The 23,082-nt window shown below is 37.9% G+C and overlaps 2 protein-coding genes across 3 annotated transcripts; both read right to left on the reverse strand.

The window, feature by feature from the left end:
- Nucleotides 1-177: 177 nt before the first annotated feature.
- On the reverse strand, nt 178-15,398 carry inavab (innate immunity activator b). 2 transcript variants are annotated; one of them, XM_056735586.1, is made up of 10 exons: nt 15,272-15,398; nt 8,412-8,520; nt 6,861-6,994; nt 5,958-6,080; nt 5,617-5,845; nt 5,123-5,170; nt 4,588-4,891; nt 4,033-4,188; nt 3,169-3,910; nt 178-511 (listed from the first exon to the last, which is right to left on the reverse strand). In XM_056735586.1, the coding sequence occupies exons 2-10, from the start codon at nt 8,464-8,466 to the stop codon at nt 434-436; spliced, it is 1,869 nt and encodes a 622-aa protein (XP_056591564.1). In that variant the 5' UTR covers nt 8,467-8,520; nt 15,272-15,398; the 3' UTR covers nt 178-433. The 2 variants fall into 2 exon arrangements, with proteins under 2 accessions (XP_056591564.1, XP_056591563.1); XM_056735585.1 differs by lacking the exon at nt 15,272-15,398 and adding an exon at nt 10,546-10,702.
- A 4,417-nt stretch (nt 15,399-19,815) lies between these two features.
- Nucleotides 19,816-21,054, reverse strand: LOC130410682 (probable G-protein coupled receptor 25). The gene has a single exon (XM_056735497.1). It carries the CDS (start codon nt 21,052-21,054, stop codon nt 19,912-19,914), a length of 1,143 nt encoding a protein of 380 aa, XP_056591475.1. The 3' UTR covers nt 19,816-19,911.
- Between the last annotated feature and the right edge of the window lie 2,028 nt (nt 21,055-23,082).

The following is a 23,082-nucleotide window of genomic DNA, read 5'->3' on the forward strand; positions in this document are numbered from 1 at the left end:
ACTAATCAGCATTAGCCAGACCTCTGTTTTAAAAAATATCATAACAATCATTTAAAAAATAGGCAACAAATCAAATCAATAAATACACCAGAATAAAGTGATTACAACACATTTTTAAAATGTTATTCATTTACCTTATGATTGACATACACTAACCAAAAACACATACAAATACGCTTAGTATCAAATTAGATTTTATTTCATAGTTTTTTTTTCACAAGATCATCTATAAAAGTCTATAAAACGAAACAAAAAACATTGTCTTTCACAGTAAAGTTTTTTGCCCTATTGTATGTTGCGACAAGGGCATTTTATAGAAAAAGGAGACAAAAGACTTGAATCTCCCTCATCTTAAGTCTTCATTTTAGTCCATCAGCTGAAAAATGATTGAATAAATAGAACTCTTGTAAGAAATCTGTCCGTGGTCAGGCCATCACACCTGGCTGGCAATCTCAGAGTCATCCTCATACATCATGTCTTGATTCATCACAATGACCTGCTTCTGGGAAACCTGGAATAACAAAAGAAACCAACAAATAAGGTCACAACACCTTCATGGAGAAATCTTTTTCACTAGTTTAACACATAAGCTCTCAAACACAAGTAGGGAGTGACTGCACAATCAGTTCAGTGTGGTGTTGACTGAAGGTGTGCCTCTAAAAATCCAGCAGGGGGTTACACAACAGCTGTGGATTAAATCACAGAGTTCGGCGTAGTCTTCCAACCAACCTCGATGGAGAATTAGATGCCTCAGATTCCCAATATATTTTCATGCATAGTCCCTGTGTTACACCATAAATTAACAGGGGGGAGATATTTAACAGATATTGTATCCCGGTTTAATATGTAGGAATGTCTCTCCCATCTGCTCCTGTGTTTGAAACACATGACTCTGTAAATCATTACAGACAACTGAAACACGATATGGGAATGAAGCAAGGCAGTGCTGATATTCCCACATACAATCTAAATAAACATCAAAGGGATGATCCAAGACCACTGGCGGAGATGAGAAAGGACTGAATTAACCGATGTCTCACTCAATAGTGATGTACAAATAAAAACACCACAAAATCATGCACCTGAGTGTTTGGATTGAGGTTTCAGATTCCTGTGGTATCAGGAAGTTTCTAAATGAGTGAATGTGGTTTAGTACACAACCCAAGTTTATTAATTTTCTGTCTTTTAGGAATTTGGTCTCAAATTAATTCAGAAGGGAATTTCAAACGTTTGTAATGCTGACTTGCTGGTACATGTGCAGCACATTACCCAAGTGTCCGATTGCACATTTTTAACTTTGTGTAAATATATCTCTTCAGCCCAGAAAAATAGTTTTTTTTTCTTGTTTAGAAGATATTCTGTTTTGGATTCATTTAAACAACAATGACAAAGACATTCTACTAAATTTAAAGATCAGGCTCCTGTAACTTACACATTTCATGGTTTGTAATGAGGAAAAACTTCACTAATCCATCAATTAGTAGTGGTTTAGATTGAGCATTAGTAGGTCTTCAGGAATTACCCTTCTGGCATTTTAACAATAGGGCTGTTAGGTTGAGGTTAGGTGACAGTCCTTCATGTGCTCAGGTATTACTGCAACCTTATAAACTTTCAAATTCAATATGGAAAAAACAGGAGTAATGTCAGCTATTGGTTTCAGTTGGGAATACAACAGCTAATAAAATTATATTTACAGTCACACAAAAGGTGCATTGGCCAAACACTTTATCTAGCAACAGATAATAAAGGAGGTAATGGGTTGGGTCGCTATCACAGTTTCCTTCCGTCCAATCAGGCTTTTGTCCCTGAGGAATGGAATGCTCACCTAGATATCAAGTTCACACGCTTTTAGCAACCGTAAGCCTGAATGAAAGAGACGAAAAAGCAGATCAACCTTGACTGCGTGTTTTCCCACCAGCTTGTTTGGTAAGGGGAAACTTCCTGGCCATGTTCGGAATGGGAAAAATCTGTAGGATTGTTTCAACTTATTTACCATTATAGGAAACTTACAATGGTAGTCAAAAGTGCTCCAGAACTGTTTGCTTTCCTACCTTCTGCAAAATATCTTCTTCTGTGTTCAAAAGAATGTTACATTATGATGTAATTTTTCCTACTATGGTAGGCAATGGTGGCCAAGAACTGTTTGGTTATAACCATTCTTCCAAATATCTTTCTCTGTGTTTAACAGTCCAAAGAAATGAGATTTTCTTATGAAAGCAGATTTTGGAACAACTCGAGGGTTAGTAAAGGATGACAGAATTTTCAGTTTTGGGTGAACTTTTCCTTTAAGGTAACACTTCACAATAATGCAATAGAAAGACATAAAATCAATATTTTATTAGCATGTATTTATATTTGTTAATGTTAATGCCAATACAATTGTTAATGCAAGTTCATTATGCAATGTGCATTAACTAATGATAACAAATACAACATTTGATTTCTAAAATGCATTGCTGAAATTAAAAAATATTTTTTTAATTTCAGCAATACATTTTTTTTATTTAAATTAAAAAATGTATTGCTGAAATTCACATGAACTAAGATAAATAATTTCTGTAGAAGTATTGTTTATTGTTAATTCCTGTTATCAAGTGCATCAACTAATTGTTAACAAAGACAACACGTTACTAAACACTAAGCACCTCTATTCATTGTGTTAAACGATCTGAAAATGAAATAATCGAGAGTCTTATAATTCAGTTGCTTTTGATTTAAGGCAAGAAAGGAAATTGTAATGTGCAAATTGCATTCACCACAAATTTTTCTAAGGCCTTTTAAACCATAACTTGTTTTGAACATCTAAATATCTCCAGGCAAAATAATTACACAAAATGACAATTATAATGTTTGTGCGGTTATTGTACCACTAGTCAAATCCAAATCAAGAACTCTTTCGTACTATAGCTCAACGCCACACCTTGTTCTGGTAATGATCTCACTTTAAAGAATCAGAGGATCAAGGAAACTGCAAGTCTCAGTAGCTATCACTGTTTCTCAGACAGGCCCAGACAGCGCATACCTGCTTTTTCAGGAAATTCCTCCCCAACAGCTCAATACTCGACAGCAAGTCGATACAGCAGTTTGGGAATTTTATTTCCTTCTTTCTGGGAGTCAATGCATTTTCCACCCATTCGTTATAAGTGAAAGTGAAGAGCAACTGTTTACCTGCTGTTCCTGGAACATGCGGTGCTGGGGAAGGGTAAGCGGAGACTCATGTCCTGGCGCGTTTCGAATATGTAGCGCACCCTGTCTGCTCCGGTCCAGCGAGGACGGTCGAGGCGAATATCGTTGGCTGCGCTGGTGCCATGATTTCAGTTCCTCTGACACCACCTGCCTGGGCAGGCCTCTGGTCGGGTGGTGAGGGCACTCTCGTAGCGATGGGGCCCGCGACAGTCTCATATGGGCAGGCAACATCCTGCAACTTCTCTGCGGTGCCTCATTATAGTAGTACTCATAGGGGCCATTGGAATAAACAGGGGAGGGAGCCTGATGGCTCATGTATGACCTTCCGGTGTCCATATCTAAAGGATGGCCCCATCTGTCCTCTACGTACCCTCTGGGAAAACTAGGAGAGGACAGATGCTGGTAGATCTTGTTGAAGCTGGTGGGGGAATATCTCTGCGATACATGGTTGTCAGTGAGGCTACCGTATTGGTAGGCGTACTGGGGCTGGTAGGGCCACGGCAATTCGCAGGGGTGCTCATGGCAGGGCGAGCTGGCGTACGATTGGACAGAGTACTCAGAATTGCTGTCCTCAGAGCTGGAGCAGTACATGGCGTTGCCTACGTTTGATCTCATGGGGGAGTAATCTCGTGATGTCACGGCAAACTCTGTTAACCGTCTCCTTGGGCCTCTCGAGCGCCCGTGCTCACGGTCCAGATCATAAGGGGGCTCAGTGTTAGGAACTCTGCAAAATAAAAAATAAACCAATTTGTCAATGGTTTGCTCTTTATATCCAAAAAAACAACTACAGATGATGACAAATCATGTGACAGTTGAAGAAGGTTTGTGAGCAAATCAGAAGCAGACCTGAGCGATTGTCCCCGGCGCAGGTGCATCTCAGGAGTGGAGGGTGCGCTGCAGGACTGTGTTTGCCTCAGGGCTGCGTGGGTCGGAATTTGTAACGGTATCCCAGCATCCACAAGACAAACTTCCAAAGGAGGCAATGTGGGGGTAACAGCGGGACTATATGTTTGTGGAGAAAAAAAACAGCCGCTTAGACTATTTGTGATGACACAGCAACGTAAACCATGTAAATGTGTTTCCTCATAACATAATAATGTGACAACAATACATGTGCCCTATAAATCAAGTTGGAACAGAACTACAAAAGAGGAGGTGTGGTCAAACCCACCCTAAAATTACTATGTGCTGTCTTGATGACTAGTTGTGAGAAACTAGCTTTTAAAAGGTCAAGGCTTACATGATTTTCACAATATACACCACCAGTCAAAGTATGAACAAAACTTAATTTTTTTAATAAAAAAAGAAAATTCTGAAAACTATTTCAGCTTTTTTAGAGAATGACAGAGGAGTGTGTTCACGGCTTTGACAGGAAGTGTATGAAAAAAAAGATGAACATACCTGGATTTGGTGCTGCTAGAGTGAGATCTTTTCTGTTTCTGATAGGGCCGGTCCAGACTCGACTCCGTCCATGGAGAGTTTTGAATGGGGGCAGGGTCATAATCTACTGTTGGACTATGGCAGAGGTGCAGGTTCTCCAATGACTGCGGTGGGGTCTGGTGGATTATGACCTCAGGGGGCCGGTAAGAGGGAGTTGTAGGTATATGAGGAGGGGAATGAAAGCTGCTCAGGGGTGGAGGGTGAGGGTCTACTGCTGGAGCGGGAAGCTCGGAGGAATGCTGGGAACACTGACTCGCAAGCTCCTCTGAAATATAGATGACAGATTCTTAATACCGAGTTCAGATCCTTAACTTCATTTAAATGGTCGAGTAATGTAAAAATAATAATTAATAGTGTAAATATTCAATGTAGTCTCTCAGTTAGTAGGAACTTACAACTACACTGAAAGCAAGTATCAAAATGAAAATAAAAAAATGACATATTCAAAAAATAAAAATACAACAAGAAACAGTCACAATAGTCAACTTTCACTTACCCTCATCGAGCACAGCCGAGTCTGACAATGAGCTATCATCTGAAGTGCCTTGATAAACAGATAGAAAACAGATTGAAAAAACATATAACGCAAATAAAACATACAAATAAGATAATCGTGATGATAAATGGCCACTGTTGAATGTTGGAGTTTTTTGCTTTTTGTAGGGACAATGCAAACCAGCCTTAAAGGGATACCCACATTTTTTTTTTCTTTGAAAGACAATTTATCCTTGTGTCACTCTATTATTTCTTCAGCAGAACATGTAAGAAGATATTTAAACAACTTTGGTGATCAAACAATTTGGAGCCCCATTGACTTTCAGTGTATAGACACAAAACCGCTTAGACATTTCTTAAAATGTCTTAATTTGTGTTCCACAGAATAAAGAATCATATAGATGTTTTGAAGGACATGAGGGTGAATAAATGATGACAGAATATTTATTTTTGGGTGAACTGTCCCTTTAAAAAACTTTCCGTCAATGTTCTCACCTTTTTGTGCAATCATGCCAGGGCGCGGTGAAGATCGGCTGCGTTCCAGCTGCAACCTGAACAGGGCTTCCTGCAGATCTTTGAGTTTCTTTTCCTCGCGCTGGTACTGCTGCTGACGGCTTCTCTTTACCCCCTTGCTGCGATGTTCCTCCTGACACAGCTTCTGAGCTGCCACATAAATCTGCTGCTGCAGAGCCAGACCAGCCTCAACAGAGCTCAGCTCAGAGTCCTGGACATCAAACATTCATATCAACCTGAGTGATCTTTTAAAGGACTTTAAATGCTCATCCAGATCTGTATAAGATAGGAAATGGGTTGCTTTTGTCAATGAGGGCCTTTACCTCAGCTCTCTGTAAAAAGCTTGGCTCGTCTAGTTTGAAAGAAGCCCCGATGCGCCGACGAATCTGAGGTGGCTTTTCTCCAGGAAATAGCGGATAGTCAGAGGACAAATGACCTGTGATCTCCTGAAAAAAGAAATTTTGTAACTGAACATGGAAAACATTTTGGACATCTTAGAGTGAAGCACATGTATAATTTGCCATTATCATAGCAAATAATTAGGTAATAAAAATAAATCAGTGTCCATGTCCCAGACAAGTTATCACGAACAGGTCCTTCTCCAGAATTCCTGTTTTTCCAGTGCAAAACCTTTCAACGAGTCGAGACAAGTTACGGGTTTCAACTGCTACATTATGCAAGACTGTTGTTTCAAACAGCCTCTTCTTCCTTAAGCTCCTCCAACAGCCCAACCTGCCAAACTAAACCTGCTATCCATCTTCTTAAAAATCCACACCAGCATACGTTCGGATACAATTGCAGACAAAAACCGCATGCCCACAGCTCTTTAATGAGACACAATGGGGGTGACTCCTTTCATAAACCGATGATACACACTCAGTACCCTGCCGTGACTTCAGACCTATTGTGACATGAAAGTGTCATCAGAGACACCTGGACAAGCCCCAGCAGGTGAATCCTACAGGAAACGACGATGCATTTCTGTGACCTAATGTCTTGTGGGACAAATACAATAGCCTCTGGGTCTGAACGTGATGGTGAGTGATAGGACAGAGCTAGAGAGGACTGGACGCTTTCAAAGGTCACTATTTTGATTAAGTTTTCCATCAAAACATGAAGGTATTGGCCTACAGTGGCAGTCCCCTTTAATTTCCTAATCGCCATAAACGTCTTTTTCTTAGGACTGTTCTGTGTTTATGCATTCGTGAGAGCAAATGGTGACTCACAGCCTCTCTGATACAGAGTTTCTTGAGCTCCAGGAGGCACAACTTCAGTCTGTCCTCCAGAGACTGCTGCTTCAGTTTCATGACCCGAGTGTGATGGGTCACATCCTTTATCACTGTGGTGGGGCTGTCAGGACCTATAACACAAGAAAACATCCTCTGATGAAGAGCAGATTCAAGATGACGGCAGAAAATATACATGTATAGTAAAACAGTATATCATTAATAAACATAGTGCAGAGAGTATAAATAACATTACTCTGTATATCACTGCTTTCCTTCAGAAATGTTGAATCTCCTTTTTTTTGTTGCTATAAATCATTATTATTAGTCACCCTTTATGTTTGTCACTGGGTTTTGCATAACATATCTAACTGATAAAAGTCATTAATTAGTGCTTGTCAACTTTGAAAACATAACAGTAAATCGTTTAAAAATGTACAGGGCTTTTTCCATTTCCTGAAAAACTGTGAATTTGGACATACATAGTTTCGGAAGGACAGCAATGATAAGATCTGTAATTGTGATTTTTATCAAAACTATATGATAACTACAATACAATTGGAGTAAATTACAAATGAAGAGTTTATTTGGAAAAAACAATAAAAAACGGATACAATTTTTGATCAAACTTCAGTTGGGTTGTTTTGATTAAGTAATAATAATAAAAAATACAGCTAACTAACACAATAAAACAAAATAAAAACGTAACACAATAAACAAAACACAATATTTAAAAAGAGACATGTATCTGTTTTGCATATAAACTCTTAAAATACAGTATCAGTATGATATAAAAATCCAATGGTGCTAGTTCATAATCTGTTTAAACAGATTCACTTAATTTATAAATCCTTTGCCACACAGACCAATTAGTTCACCTTTAAACAGCATTTTTAAAAATTGTATGTAAACATTCAGGAAACTAATACTAGTACTACAGAACTGTGATATGATCTAAAATGAAACCAAAGGTGACGACTTGTGGTTTCTGTCGCAGACAACGGCTACAGGAGCGACAACAAAAGAATGACTTTTTGAATATTAGGTAAATGCCTCTGGCATGTCCGGAGGTATTATCTACAAAATTCTTTTACATACATTTTCAATTAATTCTGTGACAGCACACAAAGTGAACAATGACAAAAAAATTCAACTTCACAGGAAGAAACGGATTTATAAAGTCTGTATTTTAGTGTGAAAAACAGACTGGGCATAGTTGCTTTTACTGTGCAAGGAAGAATGCTGTGAGCAATCCTATTGGCTTTTTCAAAACCTGCTTTATTGTGTTTGTTTACGATTAAACTGTTACACCCTTGAAGGTGTAGTACATGAATCATCATACATTTACAAATGAGCCTTTTCTAAGAAATGCTATAATTATTTTGTTAGGACGAAATTTGCAAACCAAAACAATTTAATACAAATTAAATTCACCTTTATATCAGTGAAAACAAATACCGTGAGATTACAATGATCCCGGCTACATATATCTGTAAGATAATGTTGTGTGCAATGTGTACACAAGCTGTATTGAGCTGAAGTTGAACATACCAGAATGCAGAATAACCCCACTATCAGTGTCGCTGATCTCCTCTTTCCCTTCCATATCAGCTGATCAAGTGGTCTTAGAAGACTTGGTTTGCTCTCACTCCACTATTTCCTACAAAGTGAACACAACATCTATTACACTCACATACATTCGGTAGAGAAGCAGTCTCGTGGAAGCACTTAGCCCCTCAGCCGTAAAGGGTCTCCTGACCCAAAGCCACAGGGGTCAAAGCAGACTCCAGGAGACTAAATCCGGCAAACAATAGTTTTCACAAGGCTACTAAAAAATCACAGTCTAACTACGCCTATCAGCTATGCAGTGTCAGCAGGGGCTTAGCGCGAGGTTTAACTAAGAGGGCATTCACGGTAATACTCTGTCCAGCTGTATTTGAAAAATGTCAATTTTCCAGGAGGAACAAGGGTGTGCTGTGCTTAAGTTACAACACTGGAATGCTCCCAACACAAGAGGTTAATAAAGAGGCCTGACATGCTCCATTGCATTTACTTGTGATGAATTAACCTTGATTCAGTTTAAAAGAGATAGTTCACCCGAAAATCAACATTCTTTTATCTTTTACTCGCCTTCATGTCATTCCAAACTTGTATGAATTTCTTTCTTTATTTGGTTTCTTACAAAACCATCTCTAAATATATATATATATTTGTGTTCTACAGAAGAAAGAGTGATATTCCTGTTCTGATCGACAGGAGGTTGAAAAAAGGATGACACACAAAAACATCTCTTTAAGACACATTGTGAAAGCTTAATGTGTACACCCCCTTCAATAAAATAAACAGACAGTTGTGAATAAAATGATCATGATTATGACTAATCACCTTGTGCAATCATGACTACATCTTTACTGTTATACCTTGAAGCGGTTATGCCCAGAAATGAAAATTCTGTCATCATCTGTATACATATACATAATCTGTATAAATTTCTTCCTTCTGATGAACACAGAGAAAGATATTTGGAAGAATGCTTATAACCAGACGGATACCCCACCTGACTACCATATTAGGAAAAAATACAATGGTAGTCAAAAGTGTCCCAGAACTGTTGGCTGTCCTACATTCTTCAAAATGTCTTCTTTTGTGTTCAGCAGAATAAAAAAAAAGATACTGTAATTTTTTCCGACTATGAGAGTCAATGGGGGACAAGATCTGTTTGGTTATAAGGATTCTTCCAAATATTTTTCTCTCTCTTCATCAGAACATTTGGAACAACTCAAGGGGAGTAAATGATGACAGAATTTTCATTATTGGGTGAAGTATCCCTTTAAAATCCAGTCTCCCATCCTTACAATGTTATGTCATTTCTTTACTTATTATATTCATACAGGTCAAAACAATTACACAGATTGTCTCTAAATGTTTTGTGGCATTTTTCGACAGTGTTATTACAACATGTGACAACGCAGTCAAGCTAAAGTCCAGTACATTGGTAGCTCGTGACAAATATGTTCTGCAGTGTAAATCTCTGACAAATCATCAGTCTCAACAGCTTCCTGTCTGCCAAAATGAAGTGTAATTCTACATCACGATGATGACACCATTTGAGTAAGCAGTGAATATCTATGGTTTACAATGATTAACAGATGTTAAATATGAGATCTATCAGCTGTCAGATTAGTGAATGTGGACTACAGCTGTGCCTTTATTACTCTGAAACTGTGACTGTACTTCACTTTCCCACTGACATTTACAAGTATAACATTGTCAATTATTCTTGATATTACTATACTTAGAACAACAAATATTATTTATACCAATGAAATAAATGTATTTCAATGTTTAGAAGTAATCCAATATATACACAAATCTCTAACCTATTCTGTGAAATAACAATTCTCAAAAGGAATAATATTTTTAATAACAGGATATGCTAAATTGTTAAGGCTTAACACAATAATGTTTAGCAAACCCAGAACTGAAACACCAAACTACCCAAAACTTAACACAAAAAGTTGTTGAGTGTTTATGAAACTCAGGACCAAAAACTAACAATAACAACAACAATATATATTATATAGCAATTTATAATAGACATAAATAAAAGACACAAATAAGAACCAAACAGGTTAAAACAAAGCAACAGAAAGTAAGACAAGTGTCGTCATCAAAATATACTTACATATCGAAAAAACAATGATTCTCTCACAAACACGAGTATAAGTATATCCTGTAAAGTGAATCAATTGATTTCCATGTGATGTCGAGCTCACTCCACACATCTGTCTGACGCTGAATATGTGCCGGTCTGAGCTCGCGCTGTGTAATGTACCAATGGGCGCGACCTGTGCAATGTGCATACCTGCGCGCGCGCACGTCAGCTGTCCGTCGCTCACAGCGGCGCGCTCCTTCCTCAAGGAAACGCTTGTAGCGACTTGACAAAGCTTTCAGGATAAACTCTTCACGTTGTGTTTCTTATCAGTTCATTCACTTACTAGAACATAGAAAGCGATAAATTCACACCATACAATGTGCAAACAGTTGTTGTGCAACCAATGGTGTGACGCAACACAAACACGTAAACCATATAAAATTAACAGTGCAGTATAAAATATTTTATACTTATGCAACGCTACCACGCTAATACAATAAAAATGCTATAAAATGTTGTTTATTTACTTTATAGAAAGCTAACCATCTGGTTTTGTTCAAAACTTTTGTAAAATAAAGTCCTACTGCCCTCTCCTGGAGCACACATTCTTTGCACATGCGTTAAAATTGACCATTTAAGTTGTAAATATTCAAGCTACCTATAAGAGCATGCATATCCATTTATAACATGGTGTCAGAAAAATCATTCAATCCTAACAAATAACACACAACATCAACCAACAAACAAACCCCTTGTACAGTAATGCAAATGCTGTTGGCATGGATACTATAGCCTTTAGTTAAGCACGGTATAGATGGCTATTCCACCCTGACATCCAGACAACCCACACACACACAAAGTAACAGTTCTTCAGAATACTGTGGGAGACCCTGCACCTGCTGTTTCATGCATTGCTTGCATGCATTCAAGATCCTTCTCCTCACACTGGCTCTCCAAGAATGCTAGTTAAATGCCTATAGGAGCCGCCACGGTTCCCAGACAGAATACTATCACCTAACAAATAGCCAAGGATACATGACTGCTGCTGGAGCATGCCAGTATCTGATTTTACAACCACTATCTGCTAAAAACACTGTTCTACAGACTGTACAAGTATGTGTGAAAGTACACAGTCTGCTTGCAGTGTTAAAAGATAAAAAAAAACACCAATTTAAGGTCCCTTATAAAAGTCAACCATTGTTTATAGCAGAAGTATAATAACTATGTTGTCTGGCATATTAGTTACCATTTTTATACCTATGGTTGTACTACCAATGGCTTTAGTTTAACTATTGTGACCACGTCTATTTGTAGTGGTTCATTTTTATATTAATAAGAAAAAAAGTCTGGTCTTGCCTAACAAAGCATGGGCTGGTCTCCACAAACACTGAACCAAGCAATGAACTCTGAACTGACCGGATTTAGCTACAGGACATTTTAAAAGGAAGTAACTGAGTTTTCTGGATCATGTAATTTGTGTTAAAATCATCACTGAGATTTCCCTATAGGAGCTAGGCCTTACACTGCCAATTTAGCCTATTCAGACAGGCTATGTTAACCACAGCCCATACTGAGTTGGAAACATTCCTAGAACTACATTAATCACAGTATAAATAGAGTATTCATGATTTAGATTTTAAAAAAAGATGGCAAATTAGAGCTGTTCACTTACTAACTGGGGTGACTAAACCACAACCTGCGATCAAATCTCTTAAAGGAAGTAAACCCTAGTACCAGTCCTTTGCTTTGGGTCACGTGAACTCAAAAACCAAAGTAATGCGGTGGTAGCTCGGTCTAAAAATGACAGCAAGGGCAGAGGTGGGTCACAAATCTAAACCAACAAACCGATGAAGACAGTTTTGAGAGCATAAAGGAAATCTTTAGCTTGCCCTACAGCCACTGGATTTCCATGGGATTAGCATTGTGAATGCAAGAGGTTCCTGTCGACAAATTGAGGCTGATATTCTACTGGAGCCTGTAGATTCATATCTGTCCTCTTCCCTGGAATGTGGGATTAGCTGCTTGCATGGGAGCCGGAGAGGGTTTTATTATTGTGGGGATCTCCCATATCCAGCTCATTCAGACGGTGAGCTCAGGCACACTGGGAAAACCGGTGAACTGTGACGGTTGCATTTTAGCCTTTATTTAGGACCTGTTTACACTATACGCACAAAGCGAAGTATAGTGAAAACAGCCGTAACCCAACTGGTATAGCATGGGATAAATCCCAGAAAATTCATCTACTGATAAAATGTTTATCTTAAACGGATAGTTCAGCCAAAAATGAAATCTTTGTCATCATTTACTCACCCTCAAGTTGTTCCAAACTTGTAAAAATGTGATTGTTCTGCTGAACACAAAGGAAGATATTTAGAAGAATGTCAGTAACCAAACAGATCTCATCCCCCATTCACTGCCATAGTAGGGAAAATAAACACTATGGTAGTCAACGGGGGATGTGAACTGTTTGGTTACTGACATTCTTCCTAATATCTTTCTTTGTGTTCAGAATAACAACAAAGTTTAAACAGGTTTGTAACAATCTGAGGGTGGGTAAATGATGACAGAATTTTCCCTTTAACAGCACTGTAATAGCTTGTTTAAAAGTTCTAAACTATTACAAGAAGCCTGAGGAATAGGAAGTCATAAACCTTGTTGTTTACCCCACTGTCAGTAATTAGTGAGTTGTAATTTCTCCTAGTATCCATCATAAGAAACAAAATTACAGATCTGGTGGATGAGACTGAGAGGATATCTGAGGCACCACACCTCAGCGTTTGGTACTTGTGTGGCCATGGTTCTCCTCATGGAAACAGGATGTGAAGTGAAAATTGATTTCAAACGAGCCAAAGCACAGATGTATTCTCTGTTGTGGAATGAAACGTCTCCTACGGCTTTAATTCTACCACCGGCATTGCAGCGCAGCATGAATTCCTAAGGCGGCAAGACTCCGAAGTATTAACTCTCTGTAAGTTCATTATTACTGCAGCAAGACACAGCGGATATAACAGACCTCACAGAGGCAGGCTTAACCCGCTGGGGTGGTATTTTTCTGTTAGAGGAAAGTGGTTTGTGGTTACCTCGCACATGTTAAATATAAGCATTATAATAACCAAGGAGTGAAAACATAATAACAAAAGGAACACAGAAGACTTAGGTGAGCACTACACAATTATATGAGAAACTTTGGAATCAAAGTGAGAAATAATAAGCATGTTCACCATGATCAAAAAGACACACTTTATTTTATATTCCTAATGAAAACAATCCGTTGTTTTAATCTACTCTTCCACATCCGAGAGGAAGTGCTATGTTTCTTAGAAATCTGAATGTTATGTTTTTATTACGGCTGTAGTCCGTTCCTGTTTAGTCTCTTTAATCACAACAGAGAAACGTTAACAACTTTTTGACACATACAAAGAAATAAAATATATAAAGATTAAAGAATAACAATCTGACCAGTTCCTTCAGGAGTTAAGGAGATAAAAAGTATGTGGTACCTGAATGTCACTGCAGATGAAGCCCAAACATAAATTTGGGTGTAGAAACTTGAATTTATCATTTACTAATGACACATTTTTTCTAGTGCAAGGGAGCCAACATTTAGGGAAGTTAAACTTATGGTGCGTTGACATTTGACCCAGGATGTCATTTGAAACCATTTAAAATAAGCAAAAAAAGTACTAAAAAGATTTTGAATCAAATTAAAAAGACAATGTGTTGCCACACAAGTGGACGAAATAGAAATATCACTACAGTGCCTGTCATCAAAAAAGGCCATATCCACAGGTGCTAATGAGGGCCTTAAAACTGTGCTGTCAACAGCACACAAAACACACACGCTGTTTGGCTCCGCTTTGGCCGACCCTGGCTATGAACCAACAAAGCCACAGATTCCTGAGCTATTCAAATTCACTGGTGTGCACACCTCCCTCTGATGCCTGCCCACTCAAATCACTCTTGATGCACTGGGGAAAACTAGCCAGTGGCCACTGCACACCATTTACATGAGGAATAAAGACTACCGGAGAATGAAATGTAGATTTACTGTATTCCTTTAAATACAAGCTTCAGGTTTGTTAGATAATATCAATGACTGATCTCTATTGTATCATTCATCTAACCTAACCACAATTGAAGAAATCAGTGTTTGAATAAATGAAAGGCGTGTAAAATAATATCCCCCTTTTCACAGTGACACAATGTAATCATGTGATTCTCACGCTTTCAGATGAATACCTGTGCAAGTTTCATTCCCCCTTGAGCTTTATAACTTCTCTACACACTCCAGACGACACAACTGAACTTCCATATGCATAACAATCACAAGTGCTGACGATTAGCATAACAGAACTCAGCACAAATTGTATACATATTGTCCAACTAAAATAATTAAAGGCTTACGTTTTTTTTACATGAAATTATTATTGCAGATTCTTTCAAATGCAGTGCAAAATTGTATTTGTTAAATAAGTCAGAATCTGTACTTTGCAGCCAAAGTTAGACTGGTCCCTAATGTATAGAGTGGTTTAAAAATAAGATTTGTGGGTTAATATAAATTGGTACCGAACTGGTGTGCACGAGAGCATTAGAACTAAGAAAATAACACGTATATATTTCTTTGCTTTGTTTAACAATGTGAACAGTTGCAAAACTTTGTTTAAAGTAGCAGTGCTAAAAGCTCAGTTTTCATCTTGTGCCGTGTGCTCGTTTCAGGGGTGTGAATCTGTATTCGTTTAACAAAAAGAAAACATACCTTGTCTTCATAACAACTGGAAAACCCACGGAGATTCGTCAAATCTTTACGCGATGCATTATCGCAGGATATCATTTATCCACAGTCCACGCGCTTTCTCCAACACCACATTCCAAATAGATGTAAGCGAGAGGCTAAATAATGGGCGATACCACAGCACGAACGAAATGAGGTGTTGCTTCATACGTGGATTTTCAATCTTGGTTCCCACTCAAAAAAGCACGTTTAAATGAATTACCTATATCGATAAAAGCCTATTAAAGACAGTTATGGGATACCTGTCTTTAGGGTTCCATACGTTTTACGCCCGGGTTTAGTAAGAATTAACAACCATGTCCCCCATGCCACAATGGTACATCCCTCACCCCTACAACTTCTTCGCAGAGTTGTGCCGAACTCATGCAGTGTAGCGAATACACTTCAGCTAGATAATGTTGTGTTACCGTCGTTATATCGTTTGCAAACGTCTGAAACATCGACAGCCCATACGATGGGAAATGGTCGGTTTTATCGATACTTACATGTAAATTAGCATATTTTTAAAGAAAAGACAAGTGTATCCCATTATGGGACAGTTGGGTGCTTGTGCCTTCTATTAACATATGAAAGGTTAACGTTAAAAAGACTCTCACAGTAAATGTCCAGCGCCCGGTTGCATAAACTGCTTAGACTAGCCTTACAAGTTAGTCACCAATTTTTTTTCTTTACGACTGACACTTAAATACATAACTTCTTCAAGTCAGTTACATAGAAAGGTTGATTGGTCTTATTGAAATAAGAAAAGTTAGACCGATAAGTCCTAACTAATTGCTAGTCTGTGAGAATAGTTGAGTCTTAACTTAACGGCTATGTTTATGCAACCGGCTACAGTTCAAAGTAGAAAATATGCTAACGGTTTGTATACCCACAATACTGTCCTATGTATTAGGCTATCCGAATTGTTTTTAAGGATTTTAAAATAGAAAGTCAGAACATCTATAATTGATAACACGCATAATAACGGAATCAATTAAATCCAAATTAACTTTCTATGCAGATTTATAAATAATAAATTTTGAGCAACACATATGTTGCTCAAGAGGTCAGCAGCAAGGTTCTAAAGTTCTCAAACCTAAATTTAGAAACATTGATTCAACATCAAAAAATACATAAAAAATAGTCATTTTTACAGCATAAACTGTGACGTGGGACGTTTATCCAGGTGGGTCTAGGTTCCAGATAAATTTAAGTAACAAATGTTTTTATTAGAGACCGAATATTATCTGATATGGCTGACAAATATACCGTAAATTGTACCGACAAATACCGAGTCTTAAAGTGTTAAATATAAAAAATATGTATTCAATTTAATTATTTAAAAAACTAAAAGTGTTAATTATATATTTTATATTATTTATAGAAGGGACAAACCATTTTTACTATATGGGTACAAATAAATTTTAGATCTGTGGTTTGACAGCAAACATTTAGAAAAATAAATTGTAATGATTATCAATTTCTCTTATGCTATTTGGTATAATATTAATAATATGAAAAAGTGTTGTCGATGAATTAAGGCCTGACCACAAAGGATCAGGTGATCATCCTAGTGAAAACAGTGACTAAGATCTTATCGTGTGACTCATTTGCACTATCCCACATATGTCATATGTTTTGACATAGTAACAGTATCAGCGTTTCAGTTCTCATAATCTTATCCTCAGATATCTGGAGTGTGAAAACGAGATTTGAAAAAATAACTCAATCAAAGCGAGAGTTTAATTATATATTTTATGTTATAAATAGAGGGGGGGCCGCGGTGGCTTAGTGGTTAGCACGTTCGCCTCACACCTCTAGGGTTAGGGGTTCGATTCCTGGTTCCGACTTGTGTGTGTGTGGAGTTTGCATGTTCTCCCCGTGCCTCGGGGGTTTCCTCCGGGTACTCCGGTTTCCTCCCCTGGTCCAAAGACATGCATGGTAGGTTGATTGGCATCTCTGGAAAAATTGTCCGTAGGGTGTGAGTGTGTGTGCCCTGCGATGGGTTGGCACTCCATCCAGGAGTGCCTGATGCCTTGTATCCTGCCTTGATGCCCGATGACTCATGAGATAGGCGCAGGCTCCCCGTGACCCGAGGTAGTTCAGATAAGCGGTAGAAAATGGATGGATGGGATGTTATAAATAGCATGGACAAACCATTTTTACTATATGGTTAGTTGACAAATAAACTGTAGATATGTGGTGTGACAGCAAACATTTAAAAAAATAAATCATGATGGATTATCAATTTCTTTTATGCTATATTGTCTAATATTAGTCATATAAAATAGCATCTGATATATTTATGTTCATTGTTCTTTTTTTTCTAAATTAGCTGTCACACCATAGGACACATCTGAGTTTTATTATTCAACTACCCATACAGTAACGTGCAGTTTTACACTGATGACTGAGGTATTCAAAATAAAGACAAAAGGGGGAGACAAAACATTATTTTTTAGTTTACAGCTCAAACTGTTGGATGGCGAGTAATGCATTCAGCAATCGTTGACTATATATTAGCAGATTATCAACATAGAATTTGGTCATTCTTGTGAAACATTAGGTCACTATACTTTAATTTTCTTCTTCATAGTATCTGAAATTTGAAAACAATTTATTTATTTATTAATACTATTATTTATCAACACATTTATATTTGTTAAATATGTTACATATGTTTTAAACAATAACCTTATACAATAGGTGTGACTTTTCCACACATTGACCACAAACATGTGAAAAATATGTGAATACTAGATTGAGAGTTACATCGATACAAAAAACACAAAGTATCACGTGATTATGGTGCGAAAAGTAACTAAGATCTTATCTGGTGACGCATTTTGACTTTCATAGGTTTTGACCTAGAAACAGTTTAGTAAGACTACCACTGAAAATTTGAATAAACGCATGAAGTCACATATGCAGTCAAATATAGACAACAATAAAATAAGCAGACATACTTCAATTTAGAAGAAGATTTTAATCTTGTTCAGACTTTCAGTTCTACTACAATTATCCTCAGATATCTGGACAGTGAAAACGAAGAATGAAAAATTACTCTATCAAAGCGAATGCTATAAACAGACTGTAATGCAGGGGAATAAGTGCATGAGAATGCTCCTACTATTACATTCTCACCAGGGTAAAACTGTGGTTAGACATGGTGGGTAAAGGCCGCTGTAAGAAAATCAAAGAAATGAAAGAGAATGAAAGGTCTAAACTATTTTTCCTTTCTAAGAATATTGTCTTTGACACGGCACGATGCTGTTGATGCTGATGCTCATGCTATGAAATTAAAGTTTTTAGCAGTAACCGAAAACCTGAAACATGATTTATTTTTGACACAAATGTCTCATGCCTTGCGACACTGAAACATTGAATTTTCAAAAACATCCCAATCAATTACAGAAATTAATCACAGACTGGCACATGCTTGCGTTGTCAACTTAAGAAAGGTCAGCAATCATTATCACAAAATCAACCTGTTCAGTTTTGTGCAACACCCACAACACCCAGATGGGTGTCATGCCAGTTTATTTTTCTGTATTTACTGTCTGGTCTACATCCTGCCACTCCCCAGCAATTCACTAAATAAAAACAATTTTATTTGTTTAAAATGAAAATACCACGGAGTGCCCTATGAAACCCAGATTTTAGTATTTCATAGTGCTGGGTTATTTTGCTTTCTGAAAGATTTTTAAGTAACTTTTAGACTATGCCTTTCAGGTCAGTGTATTTGCCACACAGCAGAAAACCTTCGCATAACGGCTGGATTGTGTTTTACAGCTCATTAAGATAAGTAGCACAAATGTTTCAGTGGTGCTCAAACTAAAGATGAGAGTTGTGTGACCTGCGTTTAACTTCTTAGTGGTAACGCGAGAACCATCTTCGCTCAGAAGACGAATGATTCACTTCAAAGGGGAACTACGATGCCCATGCAACCGAGTGTGAACCATTGAACTTCCCAATTTGTTTGCACCCCTACATTTTTCTCACGAGAAAACGTCTCAAGAATGAATCCAAACGTTTGTAAGTAACCACAAGTGCTTTCCACATATGCAGTGAAAAGCGTGACCATGAATGATCTGTGAAGCACGCTGAATAATAAGAAGCACAAATGAACGGTAGGCATACAGTATTTGCTGTGAAGTCTTTTTATAACAACTGTTAAAATTTGTGTGTAATAAGTTTCATTTAGAATTTTACAAAAAAGGTCTTTAAAGAGAATTGGTTTTAAAAGAAGTTAATACAAAAGAAAGGCAGTTTATTTTAAAGTTTGTTCTGGTAAAGTATAAACCTAATACTGCACTTAATTTTACAACAATTTTAAACAACGATGCTTTAGATTACTGGAGTCTTCTAAGTTACCCAAAACTATGTGCATAAACTGCTTTAAACAATTTGCAAGCACTTGCAAATATATTAATATTAATATTAATTAACAAGTCAGTTTCTCAAATACATGAACCATTAAATATTATTTTATATTATTTAATGCTTTGCTTAATGTCGCCACTGCAAATTTGTGTTAAAGTACATCAAAAGCTTGCTAAACAGATCTCGGTTTCAATGGTTGATTACATTAATAAAGAAAGCAGAGCATCAAAACATTTAAAAGTTCAGTTATTTTGAGTAAGTGAGAAAAGGCGTCCGCGGGTAGATGTATTTCCGGAGTAGCTCTCATTGGTGCCATTAGAAAAAGAATTTGAGGAGATATTGCTTTGATGTGTATCACTTTGACCCAGGCATTTCAGACACAGTATGTAAGCTCTATGTTTGAAATGCTGATCCAGGAACAAGTAGATGGCTGGATTTACACAGCTGTTGAGAAACGCCACGCAGCAGGACAATGTGATTCCATTATATAAGACGAGTTCAACATCCTCACCAAACTCTCCCTTGCTTATCATAAAGAAAACTTGGTAACTCTTAAAGACATTGAACGGAAGCCAGGAGATCAGAAAGGCTGAAATGATAATTAACACGATCTTGAGGGAGTGGCGTTGTCTGGCTCCTGCACGAGAGTTTGCAGCAGACTGAAAGTGACGCCGCAGGTTTACCAAAATTGATCCATAACAAAGGCCCAGAATCACAACTGGTAGGATGAACGTTAGAAATATGGTGAGAATGTTCATTCCTAGCACAAAAGAGGACGTTATATCCTCGGAACAGACCTGATCGTCCATGATTTTACGATATACCAAAGATGGTATTCCCAGGAGAAAAGAAATGATCCACACGATGCCACAGGTGATCTGCACACAGTAGCTGCTTCTGAGGGAATGCGAGTCCATTTGTCGCACGACAGCCAGATAGCGATCCACGCTCATGCACGTTAGAAAGAAGATGTTGGAAAAGCGATTGACAGCGATGATGAAGCTGCTGATCTTGCACATGGCATCTCCAAAGGGCCACTCAAAATGATGGGCAGCGGAGACGGCCCACAGCGGTAAATTCAGGACAAACACAAGATCAGCGAATGCCAGGTTGAGTACAAAGGTGTCCACAAGACGCCCGTTCTGCGTGCGGCGGTTGAGCATGACCAAAATGACAAAGAGATTCCCAGAGAAGCCAATGAAGAACATGATGAAGTACAGCACAGGAATGTAGATATTAGACAAGGGCAGCCGGTTGTTTTCGATGGAAATAAAGTAGTCGTAGCTTTCTGTTGAGTTCATTGCAACATCAGTATCATAGAAGCTGTAATCGTCTGCTGAGCTCACTGAACCCTCAAGGAATGCCATCTCTGTGCTGCTTTCCATCTGTGCGCAAATGATGGGCATAGTACAGCAACACCTAGCCTATAACATGCTAGATACCACAAAATGCGACAACAGGTTCTCTCTCTCTCTAGTTCTACTTCCTTCCATTTCCAATTATATCACAAAGAGAAGAGATTTCTCAGATTAAAAATCTTCAGAATAATAAGTATGCTGTTTTTATTCCCATATCAGTATGATTTTGAACCAAATAGGTTTTACTTAAGTAAGCATTCTACAAATGTACCTGTTTTTGGGGGATTATTAACATGCTGTTTGCTTTATGTTGGCATGGAACATAAATGTGTGTAGGAGTAAATTATGAACACCTCTTGAAGTAGTTCTCACCAGACAGTGATACGGTAAAGATATTTATAAAGTCAAATCAAATCACTTTTGTGTCAAAACAGTCACTTCCTAACAGAAAAGACCAAAAACACAATATAAGCAGCTTTAAAAATGATTTCATTGCTAAACATCGAGACAGTGTGCAGCCCGTGTTGGAGAAGTCTTGCGAACTGCTGTGGTTTCCTGCATGGTGTTCTTTTTTCAGAGCACCAAATATTTTACAAAACTCTAAAACACTTGTTGTTCTCATGCAATCAATTGAAATAGAAATATGTAGCACTTGCTATATTTTTTACATTTTCTTACATACAAAAAGCCACAGTCAGAATGACCACTTAAGGAAGATAAATGAACAGAGAGAAACTGTTTACAGGACAGTAAATAGCAGACACGACAGTTTTTTTTTCTACAAAATATCTTGTGAACCAAAGTGTAACATGGGTGCACTATATTACAATGTCATTGGATTTATGTACTAACACAACTGATGCATCTGTTTGAACTCATTGGGTTTAGGAGGCGATAGCGGTTACTATCGGTTGTAGACGTTGGATATAATGACGGAATTAAATTACATTAAAGGGCATTCTGACAGAAGAACAGCCCACACTCAAAACGCTAAGTTGTTTGAACCCAACAAAACCAGTCTTAAGTAGGGTGACCACCCGTCCCGCGTAGCGCGTGCGCGCACAGCGTTTGAAGCCCAATTCATGCGTCCCGCAAATTGAGACCGTGTCACGCATAATCAATTCTTGCTCAAGTTGGTCGCTCTATATCCTCGAGCCCCAGGCAGCCAAACGAACATTACTTGACAGTTCAGCTACTGTTGCCACACCCACCCCTCAGTTGAACTGCTGACTAGGTTGTTCCGTTGTTGTCGTCAAGACAGCGCGCGCACATGCACACACTAAGGAACTTTTAGATGCGCGCTCCAATTTGAAAAATGGAGAAAGAGACTGAGTCTCATTCAGGGCCGATTCTAGGTTTTCAATATTAGGGGGGCTCAGCCTCCAATGAGGATATATATATAGAGAGAAAGCCCCACTCTAATCACCACATATTGTATACGTTACTAAAATAAATAAGAAAGAATATGCAGAAAAGCATAAATACAAGTTATTGTTATTCAAATGAATATCACATTAATCGGTCAATCTGCAACATTTATATTTCAAAGTGACAACAACAGTCACAAATCTATAAAATAAAATGTCACAATCAACTGCTGAATCATTATTTAGTAAGAATAACTTAATATGTTTCCCTGCCATTCATTCTGATTAGCACTAGCGCTGTCACTCTCTCTGCATGACTGCGTGTTCATCTATTACCTCCACAATATGTTTTCAATTAATGATAAAAATACTGAAGCGTCTGAAAACGATATAGAGCTTCTGTACACTTTTATTTCCTCAGAACAATGAATAACACTGCCGCACCGGGCTGAACTACAGTAACTCTTATCTGCCCGTCCTCTTTCTGTAGCTGTCAAAACTACCGTCACCTATCTATAACTATAGCACATCATCATTAATGACACTTTCTGTGCGATACAATATCATCTTGATCGTGGAGGTATGCCGTCATTGGTGTTTAGTGCTTTCATTTGGCTTGAGGTAAAGTTAACAAATAGTTAACGAGGGGTGAACGCACATAAAACTTTTAAACAGTGGATGGGAAAGG

Source organism: Triplophysa dalaica, chromosome 21 (assembly GCF_015846415.1).
Source record: "Triplophysa dalaica isolate WHDGS20190420 chromosome 21, ASM1584641v1, whole genome shotgun sequence".
Classification (NCBI taxonomy): Eukaryota; Metazoa; Chordata; class Actinopteri; order Cypriniformes; family Nemacheilidae; genus Triplophysa; species Triplophysa dalaica.

Excerpts from the sequence above, each read along its gene's own strand:
- inavab (XM_056735586.1), bottom strand. The coding sequence starts at position 8,466 with ATGGAAGGGAAAGAGGAGATCAGCGACACTGATAGTGGGGTTATTCTG. Across the intron at positions 4,892-5,122 it reads CTCGGCTGTGCTCGATGAGG|AGGAGCTTGCGAGTCAGTGT; the intron begins GTAAGTGAAAGT and ends TCTATATTTCAG. Across the intron at positions 3,911-4,032 it reads CGCCGGGGACAATCGCTCAG|AGTTCCTAACACTGAGCCCC; the intron begins GTCTGCTTCTGA and ends TTTATTTTGCAG.
- LOC130410682 (XM_056735497.1), bottom strand. The coding sequence starts at position 21,054 with ATGGAAAGCAGCACAGAGATGGCATTCCTTGAGGGTTCAGTGAGCTCA.